Source organism: Poromitra crassiceps (assembly GCF_964638095.1).
Source record: "Poromitra crassiceps genome assembly, chromosome: 6".
Lineage (NCBI taxonomy): Eukaryota > Metazoa > Chordata > Actinopteri > Beryciformes > Melamphaidae > Poromitra > Poromitra crassiceps.
This window is the reverse complement of record NC_139627.1, coordinates 42,715,306-42,739,578: the sequence shown is the minus strand read 5'-3', so window position 1 is coordinate 42,739,578 and position 24,273 is coordinate 42,715,306. Positions and strand designations below refer to the sequence as shown.

The following is a 24,273-nucleotide window of genomic DNA, read 5'->3' as shown; positions in this document are numbered from 1 at the left end:
ACACACACACACACACACACACACACACACACACACACACTATTCTATCCTGTTTTATCCTCAGCTACCTTTCCTATTGAGTCTTATCTTATCCTATTCTTTGTTGTCCTGTTATGCGATGATTAAGCAAGCAGAAGCACTGGCCAATCAGAGAGCTTCACTCACCCTAATGCTAACCATGGTTTAAGAGTTCATTTTCCAAAGAGTCGTTTTAGCAGGAATGCGTCTTTAGCAGAAACAAATGTTTGTCCTAACTAGGAACCGACTCATTTTTTTTTGGACTACAGAAGGTCCACGTTTTATTTTATTGACTAAAAAAGTATGCGGCTTCCATGTGTGTGGCTCGATGCTTTGGTCTTTCCTACGTTTCATCTCCCTGTGTGTTGTGTTTTGTGTGGTTGTGTGATATCAGATTTTGATGTAGGGAGGGCCAGAGTTCAGTTAACATTCACATGGAATCATCACACAAACACTCTCACCAGCATCTGTGTCCCTGTTCCTGGGATCCTTGTGTGTGTGTGTGTGTGTGTGTGTGTGTGTGTGTGTGTCCATCCGTGCGTGTGTGTGTGTCCGTCCGTGCGTGTGTGTGTGTGTATCTGTCTGTGCATGCGTGTCTTTTAAGTTTGAATTCCTATGCAAATCTGAAGAATGGAACATGAAGCAATTAAGGCAGGGGTTCCCAAACTTCAGAACGCCGCGGCCCACTCTGAAATCTGAAAATCTTCCGGGGCCCACCCAACTCTGATCAACACACGAGACTAAGATGATGTATTGCCCTATAACGCTATATTTTTTGTGAACTTGGACATACGGCAAATTAATAATCCATACACATACAAAGATTCAGGCAAAATAGCCACACACACACACACACACACACACACTCATCAGAAGTAGGCTATTTGTGTACATAAACAAACTCACACAGATTCATAGTTTCTTTGATGTGTGTATTCACCAGGGTGGGAATTACAGAGGCCATGGATGGCATGGCCTCCGTTGCCCCTCCCACTGGCCGTGATGCCCTGAGATCCCTAAGGCCACCTTGGCAGTGCCCTGCTACCAGCCTGCTACTGTCAGTTGCTTTAAAATCAGTGGTCTCAGTTTAATGTAGCCTGCCAAGTCAAGTCTATTTGTACAGCCCTAATTCACAAGCATGTCTCAGAGGGCTTCACAGAGAATATGTCTAGCTAAATCTAGCTGACACAACAATAACAATTACAGTAAAAATAATAATAACATGGTTGAACAATCTTATGATAGAGAGAGACAGAGGGAAAGGGGAAAAGGGGGGAGAGAAAGTGGGGGAGGAGAGAGCAGGGAAAGGGGGGAGGTGGGGAGGGAGAGAGGTCAGAGGTCATCCTTTGCCCTATGCAAAGGATGTGTTGGCTCATTTTAACACACATTTCAGAGAAATCGCTCTTCACGATATCAATAGAGCAATGGCCGCCTGTGTGCCCTGGCATGTGGGCATGTGAGCCATAAGCACCGCCCACTTCAAACCCTTCAGCAGCAAACAGTGATAACGGGGAAATGGCAATATTTAGGATTTGGGTTGAAACTAATGTCTCATACTTTTTGAGGCTTACAATTGTGCACATAAGACCCTAAATGACATAGTTAGAAGGTTTGTGTGGATTTTGGTTGCCAGGGTCTTTAAAATAACATTTCAACAAACCGACAATTACAAAAGAAATGCCATGATGTAAACAAACTCATTTAAAGGGTTAGAATTCTGAGTAGGGATGAAATGTTGATCCACATGATGAGGGCTGAACCTACTGATGCATTCCAGGCATTTCACACATTCAACTGTACACAATGTGTGCAAGCCTTTTTTCAGTTAAGGTCATTTTACCAGGGCACAAAGGTTAAACACCCCTTTAACACGTTCACTGCCATTGACTTTGATTTTTTTTTTTTTGACGGTGCTACGTGGATCAATGCCCCCCGCGTCTCCTATGGAGATATTGGAAGTATTGAATGTGTATAATCTATTTTACCGACCAGCTAGGTGGCGACGGTCCTCTCCCGACAGAGAGAAAGTCAACCAAAAGCAGCCGCCTCCCGCGGCTGCTTCCTCCATTCTCAAGGAAATGGCTTGGCGATTTTACAGTCAGAAACGAACGAGCCTCATTCTCATACTGTAGGCGGGGACGCTTTCGCGCTGCTGCGGTGGGGGGTTCCAGAAATGGACTGGGTGGGCAGCATAAAGCCTAGAGTCGCACGGGGCTTCATCGGGGCTCTCAAACCCAAGAGACGAGTGAGACCTATCCACACTCGCTGCCAGGGAGGGAGGCTGCTCAAACTCGCTGCCAGGGAGGGAGGCTGCTCAAACTCGCAGCAGCAGCAGCAGCAGCAGAGCACTCGCTTGTGACAAACGCAGGCTGAAAGCCACTAGACACGCCCACGGAGGGAGGAGTTGAAGGAGAGGGCGTTCGGAACTATATTGTTTGGATGTCTGATCTCTCACTGATGCCAAAAATAAATGGTTAAAGTGACTGTTCTGCCTGTTTGATTGAATTTCACAAAACTGCGATTATCTCAGCTTTCACTCTCAGACGCTAAAACCATGCTGTACTCAACGGCTAATATCTACATAACTACTAACTCTACAAACTAACTCTTTTAGACAGAGAAAGCACACATTCTATTAGTACTTTTGTGAACTTTGTGTTGACAAACTCCAAGCAGAAAAGAATCCTCGGCTCTTGTAAAATGAGCCAGAATCCTCAAAAAACGGCTTGGCAAAAGCTACCTACAGCAAAAAAAAAAACGGCTGGCAGTCAATGTGTTAATAAATAATACATACATATTTGGGAAACCCCCCAAATATTTATACTTTAAGACTAAAATATCTCCAAAACTAAAGACATGTTGTTGAGTTAGCTAACTGCTAGTCTCAACGCCAGACCCATGAGAGTTCTTACGCTGATACACTACGTTACTGCATGCTGCAGACAGATCTCTCTCTGGGTCTGATACACTACATTACTGCCTGCTGCTGGAATCTGGATCAGAACATGGATCGGTGACGTCAGTCCGATATTCGATATGTGAATTATGTCAGTATATTCGACACCTGATCCTGATATCCCCTCTCTAGTCTGATTCTACTTACGGGACTGTTGTGTGAGCTGCATCAGAATGTCTATGTGTGTGTGTGGGGCTCCTCGGCCGGCCCGCAACATCCACAGCAGCACACACACTCCTCCATACTGGACGAACAGACTTCGACTCTCCTCACACACCAGCTCGCTGCGGAGGCTGTCCATCACCTGGGCCAGAACATCAGCTACACACCAGACAGACAGACAGACAGACAGACAGACAGACACACACACAAGTTTTGGTTGCTTCAAGTTGAGTCTTAACGTTCTCACAGTGGAATAGTCTTTTAAAGTGAGAAACAGAGTTTGCTAGGTTGTTACATTGTATAGGTCTGGTTCGTCTCACATTGCCGAATATCAAGCGGACTTATAGAGAGGCAAAGTGACCGCCTACTTCCTGCTTCAGCACTGTATCAGAGATTTTCATCCGCCATTTATTTTCCCATAGACATTTTGTAAAATGCTTATAAAAATAGTTTTACTTGTTCAAACCAAATGGTTCAGATGTATTTAGAAACAGGAGAGACCACATAACATTTAACTCAAAACGACCAAAAACGCAAAAAAGTTGCGGATTTAAAGAAAATATATTTTTTAGTTTTGGTCAGAGTGAAATGTTCTATGGTCTCTCCCGATTCTAAATATACCCGAACCATTTGGTTTGACCAAGCACAACTATTTTTATGAGCATTTTTACGAAATGTCTATGGGAAAATAAATTGCGGAAGAAAATCTCTGGTACAGTGCTGAAGCAGGAAGTGACGTTCACTTTGCCTCTCTGTAGGACAGATGTTTTGGTGGGAGTACAAAAAAGCAAAGGAGAACGGCACTCAAGAGGTTTCACATTGTAATTCTCTGTGATGGGTCGAACGTACTTCTGCTCTGGCTTAAGATCTATAGTGTTTCCACTACCATTGCCTTGGGACCGGATCCCCCGCCCCCCTGAAGGGGGTGTTTCAAATAAATAAGATATTCGTCAATATTGCGATATTCAATATAACCGAAAATCAGCCCGAGCCTAATTGGTCACCTGACAATAGAGTGAACTGGGGTGGGGCATATATCAATGATTTAATTTTCAATTGAATGGGGTCATTAGACAGTCATCATCTCCATTGTTCAGTCAACAAGGTTTGGTTTCTGGTTATTTCCCCACATCTCAACTGCTCATCCCCTATCCCCAACACATGCTATGGACATGCTAATTTGGCTATCCACATCTTTTGTTTTGCAAAAAACAAACAAAAAAAACAAACATCTCAACTGTGCTGTTACACATCAAGTAATGTTTTTCCAAAATAACCTCAATTTCTATTTTTGCACAAAATATATAAATTCAAGCCATTTCAATGACCCATGCCTATTTTCAAAAACGTTCAAGGGCTTGATCCCCCCCCCCCCTCCCCTCAAATTCACAAACCGATGGGAACCCTGCCCTCTCTTTTGGCCATAAAACATGCCGTTCTTCTCTGGTCCACTCTCAATCTGCTCCAAAACCCATTTGGCCTGTCAGAATACAAACGTTAGTCTGTGATCATCTCCGCTACAACTTCTGGGAAACTGTTTATCAAATGCCCAGATGGGCCGCTTTTATTCAACCTGACGTGCGATAAAAGCGTTCTTTTCTTGTGTTGGAGGCAGTCTGGTTAGTTCTGTCTGGAAATGGTACCCATGCCCTGCAAATGTGCAGTACGGGGGAAGAATCATCTCTCCATTATGCTCAATCCAGTTTCACGTCAATCCACAGAAGGTGGGTGAGCCAAGATGGCAAGCGGACTGACAGAAGAGTTTATAGAGAGATATACTGAGAGAGAGCCCTAAAGGGTTATGGGCAGTTTGAAGGCCATTCATTTTATCAGTGGAAAGCCTCATGGGATCTGTCAGGATATGTAGGCTCCACCCACTGACGGTGTTCAGATTTAGGGCTATAGGGAACGGAACTTGGATCCAGCTAAAAGCTCCAAGCCCGATGCTGGCTCTGATAAGCCACGCCCTGTCCTGGCTCTGATAAGCCACGCCCTGTCCTGGCTCTGATAAGCCACGCCCTGTCCTGGCTCTGATAAGCCACGCCCTGTCCTGTCCTGGCTCTGATAAGCCACGCCCTGTCCTGGCTCTGATAAGCCACGCCCTGTCCTGTCCTGGCTCTGATAAGCCACGCCCTGTCCTGGCTCTGATAAGCCACGCCCTGTCCTGGCTCTGATAAGCCACGCCCTGTCCTGGCTCTGATAAGCCACGCCCTGTCCTGGCTGTGATAAGCTGACATCTTCGCTGTCCAGCACTACTCCATCATCAGCTGTGACAGATGGTGTAGTACACAGGCCAAGTCAGTGCAATACATGCACATTTCAGCTTTGTTTGACCCTGTTTTGCAGTTCGAAAACCCATCTATATCAGACTAGATTAGCAGTTAAATGGAAATATGAATTTATTAAGTTTCAACTGCATGCATACAGTGGGTTTTCCATTTCGCCCGATTGCGATTGGCTTTTGTTGTTGTGCGAGAAGTCAGAGTATACACACACGCACATCTCTTCTTCAGGTGCTGATCTGAAATATCGTTTTAATGTAGGATAGAGTAAGCAAAATATTGGGAGCTGCCACAGTGTCGCGAGTCTTTCTGAATTGCACGATTGCCAGTTTTTTTAACAGTGTGATTGTCCCAGGACTGATTGAGATTATGCATTTTACCCAGACTTTCTACTACCAGTGGAGCATCATGTAAAAGTGCAAAGCAAGTATAAATAGTAAAATCAGTATCAGAATCAGTATCCCTGAACCCCTCCCTACAACCAGTGTAGTATTGATCAAGTCTACAATAAATGTTATATATATATATATATAAAGATCCAGAGATCAAGGACGCCTGTGTTTGTTTGTGTGTGTGCACTGTGTATACATGCACTATTAATACCTTGTGTGATGGTGCGGAGGATGATGAGGGTGGAGAGCATGCGGGTGTGAGGACAGGGGCTCCGATAAAGAGGCCAGCTCCTGGGGGGTCCACCCCCACCTTCAGCCCAAGACCTCCTGGGGGGTCCACCCCCACTTTCAGCCAAAGACCTGGGCAGAGTGTCTGGATCTTCACACTCTGACTTGGCTGGGGACTTGGATACCTCCTCCCCTATACGTCTAAGGGTGGAGGACAATGCTACATGCTGTACACAAGCAAGCAAGCAAACACACACACACACACACACATGCACAATGGTGATGGCATAAAATACGTTAACTGTGCCTGCAGTGAGTTACTATTGTTATATAACTGTCAAAAATAAGAGTGATATGCCTACAAGGATCTTCGTAAAATACCAGTGTACAAAATACCACAAGTTGATGTTTTACTGTTCTAAGAGGCTTTTATCTGCTGGGGCCTTCTCCAAACAAATAAAGGAGCTTATAAATCAGCGCAGAGTGAACTGCAGCTACTATGGGAGATTTATCTGTTTCCAAAGCTGTGCAGAGAGTGTGGTTTTTCTAACTCACTATCTCCCTCCCTCCAAAGTCTCCAGCGCCTCCATAGGGACCCGAGCCTCTGGATTTATCTCACTGTGTTTATGCCTCCTGGCCTGGTGCTGGTGCTTTTTGCCTTTTCAAACTGAGCACATGTTGCAGCAATAAGGGAGCATGTGATTTCAGTTGAACATCAAGCGTGTCAGCGGGCCCACATGACATGAGCTGACAAACAAACATGGAGGGGCCAAGCTCCCTGCAGCAGGCCTGCAGGAGAGGTGATGGGGGTTAGGACCGCCGGGCCGGAGACTAGGGGCCGGAGCTATCGGGTGTTGTCATATAGTGCTTGGTTTTCCCTTTTTTACAGTCTATAGTTTTCACACAACCTGAGAGAATAAGTAATGATAATTAATGTTGATGCATAACGAATAATGTTGGATTACTATTTAAAATTTTCCGAAGAAAAACGAAGCATTCGAAATACTGTTTTGATAATCCCCAAAGTATAAGCGGGTTATTGCCGTTACCTCCTAAATACAGAGGAGATTATTCATTATGCTGAGCTGTTGTCAAGGCAAAGGGCAGCTACTTTAAAGAATCTAAAATATCAGATAGTTTTGACGACTTGTGACGTATCTTGTGACATTTTCACAAAATCGGATTCATGACAGCACACACGGCATATAACTGTGCAATGTCTGAAATATATCTGTATTTAAGCCTTTGTCTACAACGTCCACTTTTTCAGAATGTACATTCTTTCATATATATGTACTTTAATTTTGCTAATGTCTAAATGTACCCGTTTGCCTTGCCTGTTTTAACGTTCTTCTTTTCTTCTTTCGCTCGGAGCCATGTCATGTTACTGCTGAGTTGATGAAAGCATTTCCTGCTGCTACTCATTCCTATTAAAAGTGTTCCACTGACAAACTAACAGAAGGCATTTATTTTGAAGGACTTAAAGAGAAATGCATGTTTATCCACCATTTCAGCTGTGACTTTTGACACAACCATATCGATGCTGCAACTCATGACAAGCGCGTCATTAAAGACACCTTCAAGTGGGAAGCCCTGTTATCGAGGCTCGCATCTCTGCATGCCTCAAAGACATCGGTGCCTGGATGTCTGCCCACCACCTCAAGCTCAATCTTGGTAAGACAGAGCTACTCTTCCTCCCAGGGAAAGACTGCCCTCTCACTGACCTCTCCATCTCCATTGACGACACTACTGTGTTACCCTCTCAAACAGCTAGAACCTCAGGGTGATCCTTGACAACCAGCTGTCCAGCTCGGCCTGCATCGCAGCGACTGCCCGCTCCTGTAGGTTCTTCCTGTACAACATCTGCAAAATCCGTCCGTTTCTCACGAGGGAAGAGACACAACTCCTGGTCTAGGGCACTTGTCATCTCCCGCCTGGACTACTGCAACATCCTTCTGGCTGGGCTACCTGCCTCGGCCATCTGATAGCTACAGCTCATGTCAGTCCCCTCTTCTGGGACCTTCACTGGCTTCCCATCTCGGAATACGGCACGAATCAAATTCAAGACACTGGTACTGGCCTACAGGGCGGTCCACCAGACAGCTCCTCCCTATCTGCAATCTATGGTTGGTCTATGGTTTCCAAACCTCACACCGCTCCCTCCGCTCCTCCACCCGTCCAGATCGTCTCGCCCCTCCTCTGCAAAAGTCGCTCGTCCCGATCGCGACTCTTCTCGTTCCTGCCGCCACAATGGTGGAACGAGCTCCTTCCTTTGGTCAGGATGGCTGAATCTCTGCCCCTCTTTCGGCGGAGACTAAACACACACAGGCTCCACCTGGGCCCGTCTTGAACTAACATCTTTCTCCCTCTTCTAAAAAAAAAATGCTTATTCCTTTTCAAACTGCTTTGAAACTGCTCAAAGTGCTACTCTATCTATTCCATCAAAAGGTCTTAGCTGTCATTGACTGGGTTGCATAGTTGATTTCTCTACTGATGACAAAATGTGATATTGTAAGTCACTTTGGATAAAAACGTCTGCTAAATGACATATTGTAATATAATGTTATAATGTAAACCGGCTTTTTGTATGGAAAAAGGCCATAGGGGTTAGGGACTGGAGACTAGGGGCTGGGAGCTATCTATGAGTTGGAGCCAGGGAATAGGAGATGTGTTAGTGGCTGACTCTAGCGGCTAAGGATTGGAGATTGCAATATTTTCAATGCATTTACGTTCAGTCATGTGAAGAAAAGTTTTGTATGCCAGTACTCACACACACAATCATGAGAACAAGACAGTATCAACGGGGAACTTGAACCTGTGTCAGTCAGTGACAAAGGACACGCGCACGCACGCACGCACGCGCACACACACACACACACACACACACACACACACACACACACACACACACACACACACACACACACACACACACACACACACACACACACACACACACACACACACACACACACACACACACACACACACACACACACACACTTATCAAAGCCAAAAAGAAGGGCAGCCTGCCCTGATGTCTAGACTCTGTCCAGGCAGGCAGGCAGACAGGCAGACAGGCAGACAGACAGGCAGACAGACAGACAGGCAGGCAGACAGACAGACAGACAGGCAGACAGACAGACAGACAGACATGCAGACAGACAGGCAGACAGACAGGGTGTGTGGCTTCCACACATGTCGGCCATCTTGCTGTGAGGGGAGATAGAGTGATAGTGATAGAGTGGATATGTCCTGCTTAAAATAGATGTGTACCATGGTCAGAAATTAGCGGGGGGCTCGGGGCAAAATGCCCATAAATCTTTTTTTAATTGCCCTTGGGATTGGAATGATGGGGGCTTTTAAATGGGCCTGTAAAATAAAGTTACCTTTCTGTATTTTAAAGTTACAAGAAAAAGGACAAATTAAGTGACTTTTCACACAGTGACAGCGAGGATGACAACAGTTTGTGTTGGGGGGTCTTTGTTTTGTGCTGTACGACTGTACTAGCAGTGTATATTGTCCCACATTTTAATGCTGTAATCGTTCACATATTGCTTTTATCATGCTCTCACAATTGTATCATTGTTAGACACTGCACATTTATTAGCTCTGCCAACGGAGTTGGCCAGGACGTCATGTTTTTGCCCCCGTTTGCCTATCTGTCCGTCCGTCCGTCCGTTTGTTTGTTTGTCGGCAGGATATCTCATATAATTATGAACAGATTTACACACATTTTCTCTTTTTTTTAAGTAGGTCATGGGCTAAGTTAAGAAATTATTAACTTTCCACGCCCACTAGCTAAAAGGGGGCATGACAATAGGTGTGACCGGTCACAAAAAGGCACCTAAAGGTGGGCAGAGGTATGCACTCTAACCAGTGCCCTCTAGTTGACCCCCCCCCCACACACACACATACACTTTTTTAAATGTACAAACTTCACATTGTCTGACTGTCTGTCTATGTTCTGCTGCTTAATGCTGGATTCCATACTTGTTTGGCACCTTTTCATTAACCCATTTCCACTTAATATGTCAAGAGTTTTGGAATTGCCAGTTGAGTGATACAGATGCTCTATGATGTATCATGTAACTACTCAATGTCCCCTAATGGACTGTGTACCTGTGTGCTGCTGTCCATGTGTCTCAGAGCCCAGTGGACGAGGCGCAGGAGGCTGAGGAGGAGCTCGGCTTCTGAACAAGGAGTCCGATGAAGCTGATCTGCCAACAACGGCAACACCTGAGGAAGCAAGTAGAATAACACTTCAATCAATCCATCAATCAGCCAGCTTTATTATCAGAATCAGAGTCCATTAAAAACATACATACAACATTATAAACACACAAACACAATAACATCCCTAAAAAATAAAGAGGAAAACCATTGCTACTTGCTATAAAAGGCAATTATACCAATGTTTCCATGATATGTGACTGGTATCTCACAGCACTAAACAGGAGAATGATAGTGACATTCTGAGAATCATTCAAACGGCAAATTAACTTATACATGAGATTTCTCAACATGGCCTGGAAATCGCCTTGCATTGCAAGTCACTCGCACTACTCCACCTGGGTTTGTTAAGAACAATCTGCATACAGTCATAATAGTTAGAGAATTTTAGCAAAATGCTTGGACCATCTGTGAAAAAATTTACTACCAATAGCTTTCTTCACCAATGTGTTCTTATAGGTGTCTAGAATCACCTCTCAATTAGTGCAAACCCAAATCCTCGTGGAAAATCCTGGAGAGCCAATCAAAGTTAAGGTGCCCCGAGGGCTTGGGTGAAAAATATGATAAAAATTAAAAGTCTAAAATGAACTTGTGGGGTGTCTAACTAGGGGTTTTCAGGGGTGCTGAATCCATTCCAAACATTATTTTTGAGTAAAAATGTCTCCCTGACCATATGATATTGGTATATTGGTTATTGTTATGTAAAGCATAGTGTATAATCAATCAGGATTTTCCACGAGGATTTGAGTTTGCACTAATTGAGAGGTGATTCTAGACACCTATAAGAACACATTGGTGAAGAAAGCTATTGGTAGTAAATTTTTTCACAGATGGTCCAAGCATTTTGCTAAAATTCTCTAACTATAAGAAACCTGAAGCTTGTGGACCCTCGCCTTTTTAAACTTCACCCACAAGGGGGCAGTATAAAGCAGTATAAAGGAGTACAATAAGCTCCAAAAAGATTAATCTGAACATAAATAGAATCTCCTTACCAACATGTTAGCTTGTGCATATAATATACAATACATGCATCATTCATCATCAGACATTATTTGTGATTTTGATCTTAGGAGACCAGACAGGAGTTAAAATAGAATCAAAGTCAAACTCCAAACCCTAGAACAAGCCACCTTGAGGCATCTCTCGTTGAGCAAGATCTCCGGAGGCAAACGCTGGCCTACATCAGTCCCTGCTGCTGGTGAGAACTTCTGTCCATCGAGCACCCAGTCCAACAGCAGGGCCAGGAGCTTTAGGGGGGCGGGCGTTGAGCTACCCTGAGGGGAGAGGGGTGAGAAATCTATTAGCGTTTATACTCACCAGCTAGTTTGGTCATCATTTTATTAACAGATCTACACATGAAAAACGTATTCCCTCACACATGCTATGCTATCTATCCCGCACGCGCATGAGCACAAAGTGTCCATTTAAGGTAGGGCCCTATAGTTTCTCACAATTCACGAATGGACTAAGAGCTATGACACAGCTTCCATAGACAGAATTAAGCAAAAATTAAGAAAATATATATCTTAAAAATACATTAGAAAATAAAACCTCGATGCTTAGGCCTGGTGGAGGGGCGGGGACAATGTTGGCACAGTGGGCCACTGGGCTTGCATTATATGTTCAATCTTTACATTCACATACCAACTCAGCTATTGTTGATGTGCCCTTGAGCAAGGCACTAAGCCCCAGTAGCCAGAAGACTGGGTGTACCAGGTAGCTCCCAGGGGCCAAACTCACCGAATGCGAGCACACTCAAAAGTCGAGTTGCATTAAGGTGCAGGGCCACACAAAGTCACAAGGGTTATAGAAGAAGTAGGCCAGCTCCCAGGGGCCGCCAGCAAAATACTGTAGTTGTACTGTCTGGGAAGCATGGGTATTGATGTGTGAATGTGAAGTGGGGGAAAACAGCTTGCAGCTCAGTCAGCTTTCTCTGAATAAAGGTTCCAAAAAAATCACAAAAATCAAATGGCTACTGTAACATTAGCTACCAAGTTTAGCATCATCACATGGCTATTGTTACATTGCCACTGAGGTTAGCATCTGTCATGTTAGTGACCGAACTTAGCATCTGTAACATTAGCCACCGAGCTTAGCATCTGTAACATTAGCCACCAAGCTTAGCATCTGTAACGTTAGCCATCGAGCTTAGCATCTGTAACATTAGCCACCAAGCTTAGCATCTGTAACGTTAGCCATCGAGCTTAGCATCTGTAACGTTAGCCACTGAGCTTAGCATCATTACAATCCATCATCATCAACACCACCGACGACAGCAATAATGATAACAACAACACAATACCAAACTAGGCTCTACCATGCCAGCTGGCAGAGGGCTGGGTTGTGGAGTGTTGCACTAATTTTTCCAGCCTGGGTATGTGTGAATTGTGTTTGTGTTTGTCAATGTGTGTGTGTGTGTGTGTGTGTGTGTGTGTGTGTGTGTGTGTGTGTGTGTGTGTGTGTGTGAGGGGGGGGGCGGGGGGGCAGGCTAAATGATGTGTGCAGCGCTTTCTCAACACACACATTAAGAATAAATGAGGCCATGTAGCCCTAATTAGAGCAAATCCCACTGATTAGAATAATAGTCAAACACAAGCACCCATCACACTCAAATTACACACACACAGACACACCAAGCTCCAACATTCAGTTCTGAAAAATGAGGCCAACATGGAAGTACCAAGAACTGCAGTTCCTCGAATGGCCACTTGAAGCTGGCTCCAAAAGGGAGTCATTACCCATTCTCCACAATGTTAAAGCAGCTGTGAGGAACTTTCATTTTGTGTTGATTTTAGCGGCCCCTCTGGGAAAAAAAGCGGTAGTGTTCTCCCAGAACGAAGATTGGCATTTCCTGAACACCGAGTCTCCTCCCCCTGTGACCAGGTCGGCTGCGGCTTCTTCTCCCCCGCTGTTTAATTTACTGCAGAAGCACCAGGCAGGAAGCTCAGGCTTTTACAGTGAAGCCGCAGAACTGACACTGAATGCTGTAGTTCCGCGAATGGCCACTTGAGGCTGGCTCCAAAAGGGAGTCATTCTCCGTTCACCCCCATGTTAAAATGCCCATCTTTAAAACAGGATTAAACATGTTTACAGCCTGGTCCAAAACACGGTTTGGGTCTATAGAGCTAATTTCACCTTTCATAACAACTGTACCGGCCGGGGTGAATTTTTATATAACTCACCTGCTTAGAGTAAAATAGATGATCGAAAAGACTATGTTTTGGGCGTGATCGACAGCTCACCTGTCCATGATCACACAGCTTGCCGATCATGGACCAATAGCAGGTGGAGCTACGGCTCTGGAAAACCCCTGGTCTGTGCCATCTTGCGTGAGCTGCGCAAGAACCACAAGATGGCGACGCCCACACTAGGCTTCAAAACGGGAACCCTAAAACTAATGGGTGACGTCATGCTGACTCTGTCCATATTTTTAGACAGTCAAAGGACGTGCACACAACCCACGCACACGCACAGGCATTTAGAAAAACTATATAGAAATTGCCGATCTCCTCGCTGATGGTGTCATTTGCTGATGTAGGTACAATGTGAGGCATACATTTAGACTGTTTCATAACCAGTTAAAAGTTCCTCGTAACTGCAAATACAGTCACTTCTGGCTCCAAGAAAAGCAAGATGGCAACGGTCACAATGCGAAATTCGAGGCTTCAAATCATGACGTCACGATGGCTATGTCCATATTTCTATACACTCTATGGTCAGACACACTCATACAGTATGGCTGCATTTGTTTCCCTCTCCAGCAGGGCTCTGGGAGTACCTTGGTGCTGTGTTTTGCGGTGGCAGCAGGTTTGGACCGCCTCGTGCACACTGTGTTTTTAACACACACATCCTGACGGCCTCTCCATGCCGTGCTGCTCAGCTCATATTTCCTCTGCAAAAATAAAGCAAAATCACCTGTCAAATAAACAGGAGGCTTTCACATGGCTTTATGAAGGCACGTAGATACTTTTGCATTGAAGCTGCTGATAGCCAACATCAAAATAAATAAATCTGTGAACCATTTCCCAAATTACAAGGATTCCTGGTTTCCGCTAGAATTTGTTCTTTCTTGTGAGGGTAGAAAACAGCAGAATATTAGCCTGGTTAAAACAATCCGGATCCATGAACTCACATAATGTTTCCTTCTGCGATTCCGTCTGGACTCCAAGCTGTGCACAGTCATTTCAGTGGGTGGGAGACGAGTACTTGCCTTGACAGACAACTCCTTCAGCCAATCAGCGGTGCCAAATCCAGTCCTTAAATCAATCAGCATCTAATCCAGTCCAATCCAAATCCACTCGGAAGAATGGCGAAAAAATTTATTTTCTGCTGAGAAATTCCGCTGTTGCATCCTGCTGTTCTTGTTGAATTGTTGTTATTGAGTCTATTTCTGCAATAACTGTACTTATACAGTAGCTGTGCAAACACGACTAACGTGTCGTTGACGTTACTGCTCGAGCTGCAAAGCCATGGGAGCAGCCATTACTGCTTTGTATGTGGCGTCCCTGATTGATTACGATGTCAACTATGAGGCAGGTCCCTGATTGGACTGTGCCCTTTCTCATTTCTGAAAAGGCCCGCCCCGGCCTGGAGGCCAGACGGTCCCGCAAAACCAAACAGAATGTGAGTTCACGTGATGGGATGGTTTACCAGGTTAGCAGAATATAGCATCATGGGACACTAAAACTCTCCACTGAAACTACGGACAATAATAATACAAGAACATATCCATGCATATGACTGCACTTGTCTGGAATCTAATAAAAATATCACATTAGAATTAGGGATGCACTATCGGCACTAGGGATGTTCATCAATTATCGAAAATCGATAATCGATCGTTAAGGATTGGAATCGATCCTGTGGCATTTGGATCGATTTTTTAATTATTAAAAAAAAAAATTTTTTTTTTTTTGACTAGGTTTGGGTGGAATTCGTTCCTCCTCGCCCCACTCCATTGCACAGCCGACTAACGTGAGGTGGAGCTTCATATAGTCTCTAGTTTTCTGGCTGGGCACGGGCCTTTGTGCCAACAAAACTGTTTTAAACATGGGAAATTCACACCGGCATGCGCCGGGGACAGCAGTGTTGGAGAGGAGACACATTGAAATAAAGAGTTCATTGAGGAGAACACGTTGTCTTTCGTATTTTCTGCCATAGGCATTCATTTTGTAAAAAAAAAAAAAAAAAAAAATTTTTTAAATTTAAATATTGAAAATTTTCTAAGTATTAATAAAATCGATGATCGATAATTGATCGTTAATATTCACCGATTATCGATTTTGGAAAATTTTCAAAATGAACATCCCTAATCGGCACATCACCAGTATCGGCCGATAAAGGCTTTAAAGTCGAGGTTAACCCGTTCCTCACGTGCATCTGAGTCCGTTTCAGACTGAAAACAAATTGAGAGGCGGACCATATACGGTGTCGATGATTTGATTTGACAATTCTGTCGACTGGCTTTGGCATTGGTCAATCATGGCGTGTTCCACCCCCAAATCGAGTGGGATTCAGCCTGTTGTTGTGCTACGCGAGTGGGATCCGCAGAGTACCAGGCAGCCAGCTGCTTCGTGCGGAGCGAGCGGACAATCCGATGCATGGGTGCTGCCCGCCCGCCTGGAATCTCCGAGAGACGACCCCTGACTACCACGCTCTCAAGCGCGCGCCATTCACGCTATTTCTGTAAATACGATATTCCTGGAATGCGTGTTTTAACGAGCCAGTTACATTTCTTTGCATTCTTAGAGATTATAGTTTTTGTTTTTTGTTCATGTTTCATACAATTGGCCAAGTTAGTAGTTAGTTTATGGGATAGGAATTCTGCCAGATGACAGGCACTAGGCGCCATTTTCTACTTCATTTGGAAGAGAAAATTATCCTGAAATGAAGATTTGATTGACAGCTGCATGTCGTGATATGATTGGTTGAAATGGGGTAGAAATTTGATAGTACTAGGTGACGTCAGCAAACTGTAGATTGCTGTTATCAATGAAATCTTGAAAAATGAACTTTTGATGTGAAAAAGTGTGAAAAACTAAAGAAATTATATTGTTGTGATTTTTTTGGGCATACATTATTAAATAGGTGCACTGCATACCCAGGTATTTGAACTAAGAGAAAAGAAAAGTCATTTTTGGGTTCAGCTCGACTTTAAACTGAAATATCGCATCGGCCTGAAATGAACATTTCTGCCGATACGACAGGCCGATAGAATGACACTTTAAGTATGCCCAAATGCTTGATGCTTGAAGAAGAAAATGTTACATAAATAACAAAGAAAAGGCATGCTTGACATAACCTAAGTTGAAGTAGTTTTCTTATTTTGCCCAGTGAATGTGAACATTTTGAGGACACTGACACTCAGGTGGGGGGGAAATTGCGCATATCGGCAATCGGCCAAAAGAGTTGGAAAAATATAGGATATCGGGAAAAGAAATCCAATATTGTGGATCCCTAATTAGAATCCCTGAAGGTCTTTGCATAGACAAACAGTATAGTATTGATCGGTTTTACAATTAATATGTAAATAAACAAACTGCATCATATCCGTCATATCAGAAGTACAATAACTGGCTGATATCATTTTTTTTGTAAAAGGCCAATATTATCAAACTGATATATCAGTTTACCGCTATTCACTATTAAATAGTATATAAGCAGGGAACCTCTGCTAAAATACATGAGATAATAAGTCATGATTTTAGGGGAAATAGAATGGAAAACAGCAAACACCTGTCCAGCATCCTTCTAAACCGTTAAATGTAAACTGCCCGTAGGTATTAAAACATCATCTATACACAGGCTTATGTGCCGTTACTGTATGTATGCCATTACCTGCAGGTTGTCAAGTCGAGCCTGCACCCTCCTGGACTGGCTTTCCAACTTCTTATTCTGCTCACTGATCTCATTCAACTGTAGATTTAAAAAACATGGACAGTCAGCTCACCACGTGACAAGAGAGTCTAGAAAAGCATTCCCTGTATTGTTTAACTTCATAATGAAAGTCTTTGTGTGCTTTTGTAGTGCTGAGGGCTTCAATCAAAAGCAGCAGAAACAGAAGAAGCTCCCAGCAGACAGTAATATTTCACATCCGAACAGGCTTATGTCAGAGCGCCCTCCTGTGGTGAAAGCTACTAAATGTTGAGTCCTTTACTCGTTTACCCATGAAGTAAGGTGATTGGATGGGTCACAGTGTCTGGCTGATGGCTTACTAGCCACAGTCTGATTGGATGGGTCACATTGTCTGGCTGATGGCTTACTAGCCACTGTCTCCGTTTTGGATGAGACTTTGAAACGTGAAGAATAAAAAACACACACTAAATGTTCAGGCCCCTCTGGACTTTTTCCTGAATGTGGAAAATGAAAAACTGTAGACTTGAAAAATCAGAATATGGGCGTGCCTCTCACTGGGCAAAATAAATAATTAACGTTTGTGTTAAGTGTAGATAATACGATTTAATACATCTTAAGAGTTGCTCAAGACCTGCAGACACCCTGGAGTTAAGTTAACGCCGTCGGTGAGAGAAACCACTCTGATTAGCTGGTCAGCTGGTAGTGATTGAAGCAGTGCAGGAGAAGAGAGGGCACGCACAAAACGGGGCAACGCCAGTGCCATTTGCAACTGCGAGAGGGGTGTGAAAATGGTAGGTCAACACTGCTTTGTTTCATGGATCATAACAACGGTATGTATATCCGCAGTCCTACTGTAGGTCTCACGCAACATGTGCATGCTAGTTGACCGTCGGCTGTAGTCTTTGCGTGTGTTCAAGAGCAACTAGTTATTTGACGTTCGTTGAACTAATTGGAAACAGAGACAATTACCTGTTTCTTCATGCTGTCGTTCAGCTCCTTGATAGTGTCAAAGCTGGACCTGAGCCTCCTGTTCTCCTTGCTCCGCTCTTTGAGCAGCTCCTGCAGCTGGCTCATCTCCTGTTTGTGTTTCTGCTTACACACGCACGCACACACAATCCTTGAACATCAACAGGCATCAGAGTGAAGGCTCCACAGATCAGTGTCGTCAACCTTTGATATGATGGCGATTCCTCTGTGTTCACTGCTAGTCGATATGTTTTCTATTACTATTTTGATATCAGATGTCACATCTGATCTGACATCAGATGTGACATCTGATCCGACATCTAACAGCTGTTTGACTCTGTAAACCCTGTCATGAAACCTGTCACTCTGCATGGCATTCCCATACCTGCCAAGTTCCAACATTAGGCTGTGAAGAAGAGGGAGATTTAAGACATAAGCCACTTTATTGTCATTGTACTTTTACATACAACGAAATTAGGTTGTATGTTTCTGGGGTATGGGCAACTACTAAAAATAAATGATAGCTACTGTGTACAGAATAACAAAATATATAACTTTTTACAGTCAATTGGTGACACGGACTCCATACTTTCCACCATTTTGTAGTCCCAAAACCTCACACAACGTCACAATTTGGAAACTTGGGTATCATCGAAATTTCCAAAATTCCCACTCGTAAATACGATATATCCGAGGAGCACATGAACGCAGCATCTGTCTGAGGTTTCGGAACCAAACTCCACAGCTCCGGGAGAGACCTGAACGAGCTGCGACTTGGTTAAAAAACAAACAGACAAACAAAAAAACTGAAGAAATGAATGTGAAATGAATGATCATGAACTGCTTGTTTTTGGGACTGTGAACTTAGTTAAAAATTAAAAATTATGAACTAGTTGCACAACACTGTACCAGATACTTCACTCTGGCTTTAAAACTCCCGGCGCGCATGCTTCACCCGCACTGGTACAACTGCATCCTAGGGGAAACACTGAGATCTGTCTTTCAGTGGTATCATATCGTGAGGATATGAAAATTGGCAGGTAATTATAATATACGATAATTATAATTGGATTACTAAACGTGACTTTGCTTACATCATATACATTGGTATCAAAACTGACCCCTGTGATTATCGTGATATTGATTTCACCTGTATTGCCCAGTATACCCTGTTTTTCTCTTCATCTTCTCCCCCTCCCCCCATTCTCTCCCCTTCCCCCCTTCCTCTCTCTCTCTCTCTAATATAAGATTGTTCCATCCTGTTTTATCGATAGCGCTTAGCTAGATTTAGTTAGACATACTCTGTAAAGCCCTCTGAGACATGCTTGTGAATTAGGGCTATACAAATAAACATAACTTGACTTCACTAGATGAACGTGTCTCTGACCTCCTCTGTGTGCAGCAGCTCCTCCGGCCCAGCCAGCCTCTCCAGGCCCAGAGCCGCCTCCCTCTGCTGCAGGCTGCTCTCTCTCTCCTGCAGCTCCTCCTCCCACTGCTGCTGGCCTAAACGCTCTGCCTACACACACACACATGCAGGCACACACACACACACACACACACACACACACACACACACACACACACACACACACACACACACACACACACACACACAAAATTGTGTTGTAATGTTCTCTGCATATGAATTATGTTTTTTTTAAGTTATCCTTTATTGTCCCTGCGGAGAAATTCATCCTCTGCATTTGACCTCCCCTCTACAGGGCTGTCAAACATACAGCCAGGGGGCCAGAAGCAGCCTGCCAAAGGGTCCAATCCGGCCCACAGGATGCAAAGTGTGAAAATTGCACTGAGAAGTCCTTCAATCCAATTTTTCAAGCTCAGGATTTGACACCTAATATTGATACACTTGTGAAGGCTAAGATGTACAGTACCATGTTTCAGGAGCAAGTTACAATATTAACACGTTCACTGCCATTGACGAGATATCTCGGCTTACAAAATCCAACGGTTGACTGCCAATGACGAGATATCTCGGCTTAAAAAAAAAAAAAAAAAATTTGACGGTGGGACGTGGATCAACGCTCCCCACGTCTCCTATAAAAATATTGGAGCCACCGAACGTGTACAACCCATTCCACCGACCCACTAAGTGGCGACAGTGTTCTCCAGACTAGAGGAAGGCAAGCAAAAAGCAGTGTGAGGAAGCCATTCTCATGAAAATGGATTGGCGAAAACGCTTTCACTTTCGCGCTTGGGAGCTGGCGGTGGGGTTTTGCAAATTTGCATAATAGATTACAGGTGGAACACACTTTGAAACACGCAGCATAAATAAGACCAGAATCGCAAAAGCTTCATCAAAGCTCTCAACACAAACCCCAAGAAACGAGCGAGCCCATCCAGACTTGCCCAGCGGCCGCCAGCAGACAGGCACAGCAGCAGCAAAGCAGTGAGCCTGGTGACGCGAGGTTACAGCAGCAACAGAAACGAGCTTGTGACACGCCCGCTGCAGCCAAGAAGAACACACACGGAGGGAGGAGTTTGAAGGAGAGGGGTGTTTCCTGCTGTTATGGAGGAAATTACTGTTCAAAACTATTGTTTAGATGTCTGACGTCTTACTGATGCCAAAAATGAATGGTTAAAGTGACTGTTCTATCGAATTTCACAAAAAGCCGTTTATCTCAGAATAAATTTTCAGACGCTGAAACCATGCTGTATTCAACTGCTAATGCTTACATAACTACAAACTCTACAAACTAACTCTTTTAGACAGAGAAAGCACACATTCTATTAGTTCTTTTGAGATATTGTGTGTTCACAAAATCCTAACAGAAACGAATCCTCGGCTCTTGAAAGATGAGCCAGAATCCTCAAAAAAAACCTTGGCAGAAGCTAACTACAGTATTGAAAAACGGCTGGCAGTGAATGTGTTAAGTAGCCTATACATGTTTTCTGTATTCATCACTAAATTGTAAAGTATTTTCATTGGCCTTGAAAATAGAGAAGAATTGCACAGCTGGAGCCTCACCGATAGGACGTAGCACGTCGGAAGATCATGCTATTCCAACCAGTTCCCTTCCCTCTGAACAGACGCCTCGGCCGACCAGAGGAGGCGCTAGTGCAGCGACCAGGACAAATACCCTCAAACCAGCTTCCCTCCTGCAGACACGAGCCAATTGTGCCTGTATGGACGCCCGACCAAGCCGGAGGTAACGCAAGGATGCGAACCTGTGCCGTTGGTAGGCAGGGACTTTACGGCTACACTACCCGACTACACGACGCCCCCTAACCCGGGATATTCTTGCTGTGTACAGCAGTGCTAACCACTGAGCCACTGTTATTTTGCAGACATTACATACATGGTGTAAATACATACATGGTCCTGTCATCTCACCTTTAGTTGTTCGTAGATAGTCATCATCTGCTGGTAAACTATTCCTAGCACTGAGGGAGAGGAGTGGCCGGAGTTGGAGAGCTGGTGACCCCTCCTCAACTCCCTGTGGGCCTCAGTGTCCCGGGACGCCAGGGTGCCATCCAGACAGGAGGGCAAGGTCACATCTGGACAAATAGGAGGTAAAGCTCGGGGTTAGCAAATTAGACACTTCTAGCACAGAGTGTCTGAGAAGTCTGGAATCATCAGGATAAGAGCAACATCATATCTTCTTCCGCTTACACACATTTGTTATCAGGTTATCAGTCTCCTTGCTTATCCTTAACAGACAGCCAGAGTCCCCAGACAGTCAGACTGTCTGTCTGACAGACAGACAGACAGTCAGACTGACCCCAGCAAAATGAGTACAATTGTGTGATTTCACTATGATTTCAAGGATTCTGTAAAGAACACCTGAAAGTCAGACACAAATACCCGTTTCTGTGAAGAACACCTGAAAGTCAGACACAAATACCTGTCTCTGTGAAGAACACCTGAGAGTCAGACACACATACCTGTCTCTGTGAAGAACACCTGAGAGTCAGACACACACATACCTGTTTCTGTGAAGAACACCTGCGAGTTAAGACACCTATTTCTGTAAAGAACACCAGAGAGTCAGACACACATACCTGTTTCTGTGAAGAACACCTGAGAGTCCTGCAGTGGAACATTTGCGCAGTCCCCACTCAGGTCATCATTGCTGCCACGCAGACTACAATCACTGCTTAACCTGAAAAACATCCTGTTTGGCTCACGCAAAAATCTAATAAATAAATAAATAAATAAAAAATCCACTAATGCTACTTATTCCTTCTTAAAACAACGTTCTACAAATGCTACTCTATTCCTTAAAGAAAGTCTGACATAGACTGTGTTGCACAGTTGATTTCACTACTGTTGACAAAATGTTTTATTGTAACTTAAATCGCTTTGGATAAAAGCGTCTGTTAAATGACCTTATGTAATGTAACTGCATAATGTGCGTCACACACATACAAGCTATGCAGTGTTGGGGAGTAGTTAACTACTGTACATAATAGTTTAACAACAATTTGCAGTGGTGGTAGTTTAGTACCGTACATTTAAATCTCAGTAGCTTTTTCATGAGTTAACTACGGTACTTTAGGCCATGGAGTTTAGGTAGTAAATTACAAACTATATATTCATAGTATTCTCACAATGGTTTTTGCCATGCAATATATGGCACAATGCCACACCTCATTGGCCATGGCCACCTGCTATTTGATTAAAATAACCTATGTCTGCAATTGAAGACTATGAATCTCCCTATAAATTTAGCATTTTCCAGATTCAACCTCCCTACAGCAGTGGTTCTCAAACTTTTTTGGCTTCAGTAGCCGCTTTCGCTGATTTCTGAATCCAAGTACCCCCCTTTACCCAACTACAACATTTTGCTTAGAAAACTGCCAGAGAAAACTATAGAATATGATGCAATGAACAATTATGACAACATTATGAGATTCCACACTCAGATTCCACACTCAGAATTCCACACTCAGGTTGCATACTGTGGCAATAAAAGTGATTCGGATTCTGTATTCTGTAGTTAAGATGTACTTTAACTACTTTTCATTGCGATATATATATAGCTAGTAATTTGGTAAACTACAGTTTCAAAGTAATTTTCCCCAATAATACTGAAGCTAGGTCATGGGACTTACCGGTGAGGAGGGTTGGTGACAGCTTGGAACAGCTCATGTAAAGCTTTGTTGTAGCCCTGAATCTCATTGCTCGGCCATTTGGAGCTGGGAGGCAGCGTGGGCCTTTGTACTGCTTCTGAAACAGTACACATAGAAGACTGAAGGCAAGAGTCGACGCTGCTGCTTTTTTGGAAACAGCGCTGCTGCCATTTTGGCCTGAAAAACGCCTCATTGCGCCAATGGGACAACAGCAGAACCAGAACCAATCAAAGGTAGCCTAGTCTCTCCAAAATGGCGGATTTGCTGTATACTGATGTTGCAATGGAACAACATATTGACTGTCACTTCTTAGCAATGCAAGTTATTTGCACATACTGTAAGCATTGAAAAAGGAGGGAGACACGCACATCCAAAACCCAAAGTTGGGGCAGGTGCTGAGCTGAGCTAGAACAGTGAGACAAAAATAATAAAAACTACTCGCACACCGCAGAGCTCCTTTTCTCCAGATTTATTTGTGGTAACGCGTTTCGAGCTACATGGTCTGATGAAGAGCATGAAGAGCATGTAGCTCGAAACGCCTTACCACAAATACATCTGGAGAAAAGGAGCTCTGCGGTGTGCGAGTAGTTTTTATTCTTTTTGACATACTGTAAGCATGCCTCCATTTACTTCATGTCAAGGACTGCCAAATAGATCAGCATTAGACCCCAGACCCTGAGAAGAGTTCTATAAAACCAGGGTTCGCACACAGTTTCATGGATAACATTTCAAAACGTTTCCATTACTTTTCAAGGATCCATAACAGAATTTCCATGTACCGGTAATGTGAGGCAGTGACTCTGAAAGCACCACTAATATAAACCACGTTATTACGTTACGTCAACAGCTACAGAAAATAAATACACAAATCCATGTAATGTAACATTACGTGCATTTGTGGAAGGTTATCCATGTAAGATTACTGTAACAATTAATTTCATTACACACAACAAAATTCCTTTTGACTTTTCCAAAACTTTCAACGATTTTACTAATTCCATTACTTTTCTGGGCCTGGAAAAAGAGATTTTGAAACTCCCTGACTTTTCCAGGTTTTCCATGACTGTGGGAACCCTGTAAAAATTGGTAA

At 43.8% G+C, this 24,273-nt stretch overlaps 1 protein-coding gene across 1 annotated transcript in view; it reads right to left on the bottom strand.

Annotated features, from left to right (window-relative positions):
• The window catches only part of ccdc138 (coiled-coil domain containing 138), a 34,091-nt gene extending 11,890 nt beyond the window's left edge, over positions 1-22,201 (bottom strand). Inside the window, exons 1-10 of the mRNA XM_083639533.1 lie at positions 22,113-22,201; positions 21,445-21,608; positions 19,480-19,608; positions 18,096-18,215; positions 17,109-17,186; positions 14,050-14,163; positions 11,402-11,545; positions 10,161-10,277; positions 6,022-6,265; positions 3,122-3,295 (exon numbers count right to left, since the gene is read on the bottom strand). Of these exons, the coding sequence (XP_083495659.1) occupies positions 3,122-3,295; positions 6,022-6,265; positions 10,161-10,277; positions 11,402-11,545; positions 14,050-14,163; positions 17,109-17,186; positions 18,096-18,215; positions 19,480-19,608; positions 21,445-21,471 (1,147 nt within the window). The 5' untranslated portion in view covers positions 21,472-21,608; positions 22,113-22,201. The remainder of the gene's footprint in view (positions 1-3,121; positions 3,296-6,021; positions 6,266-10,160; positions 10,278-11,401; positions 11,546-14,049; positions 14,164-17,108; positions 17,187-18,095; positions 18,216-19,479; positions 19,609-21,444; positions 21,609-22,112) is intronic.
• Between the last annotated feature and the right edge of the window lie 2,072 nt (positions 22,202-24,273).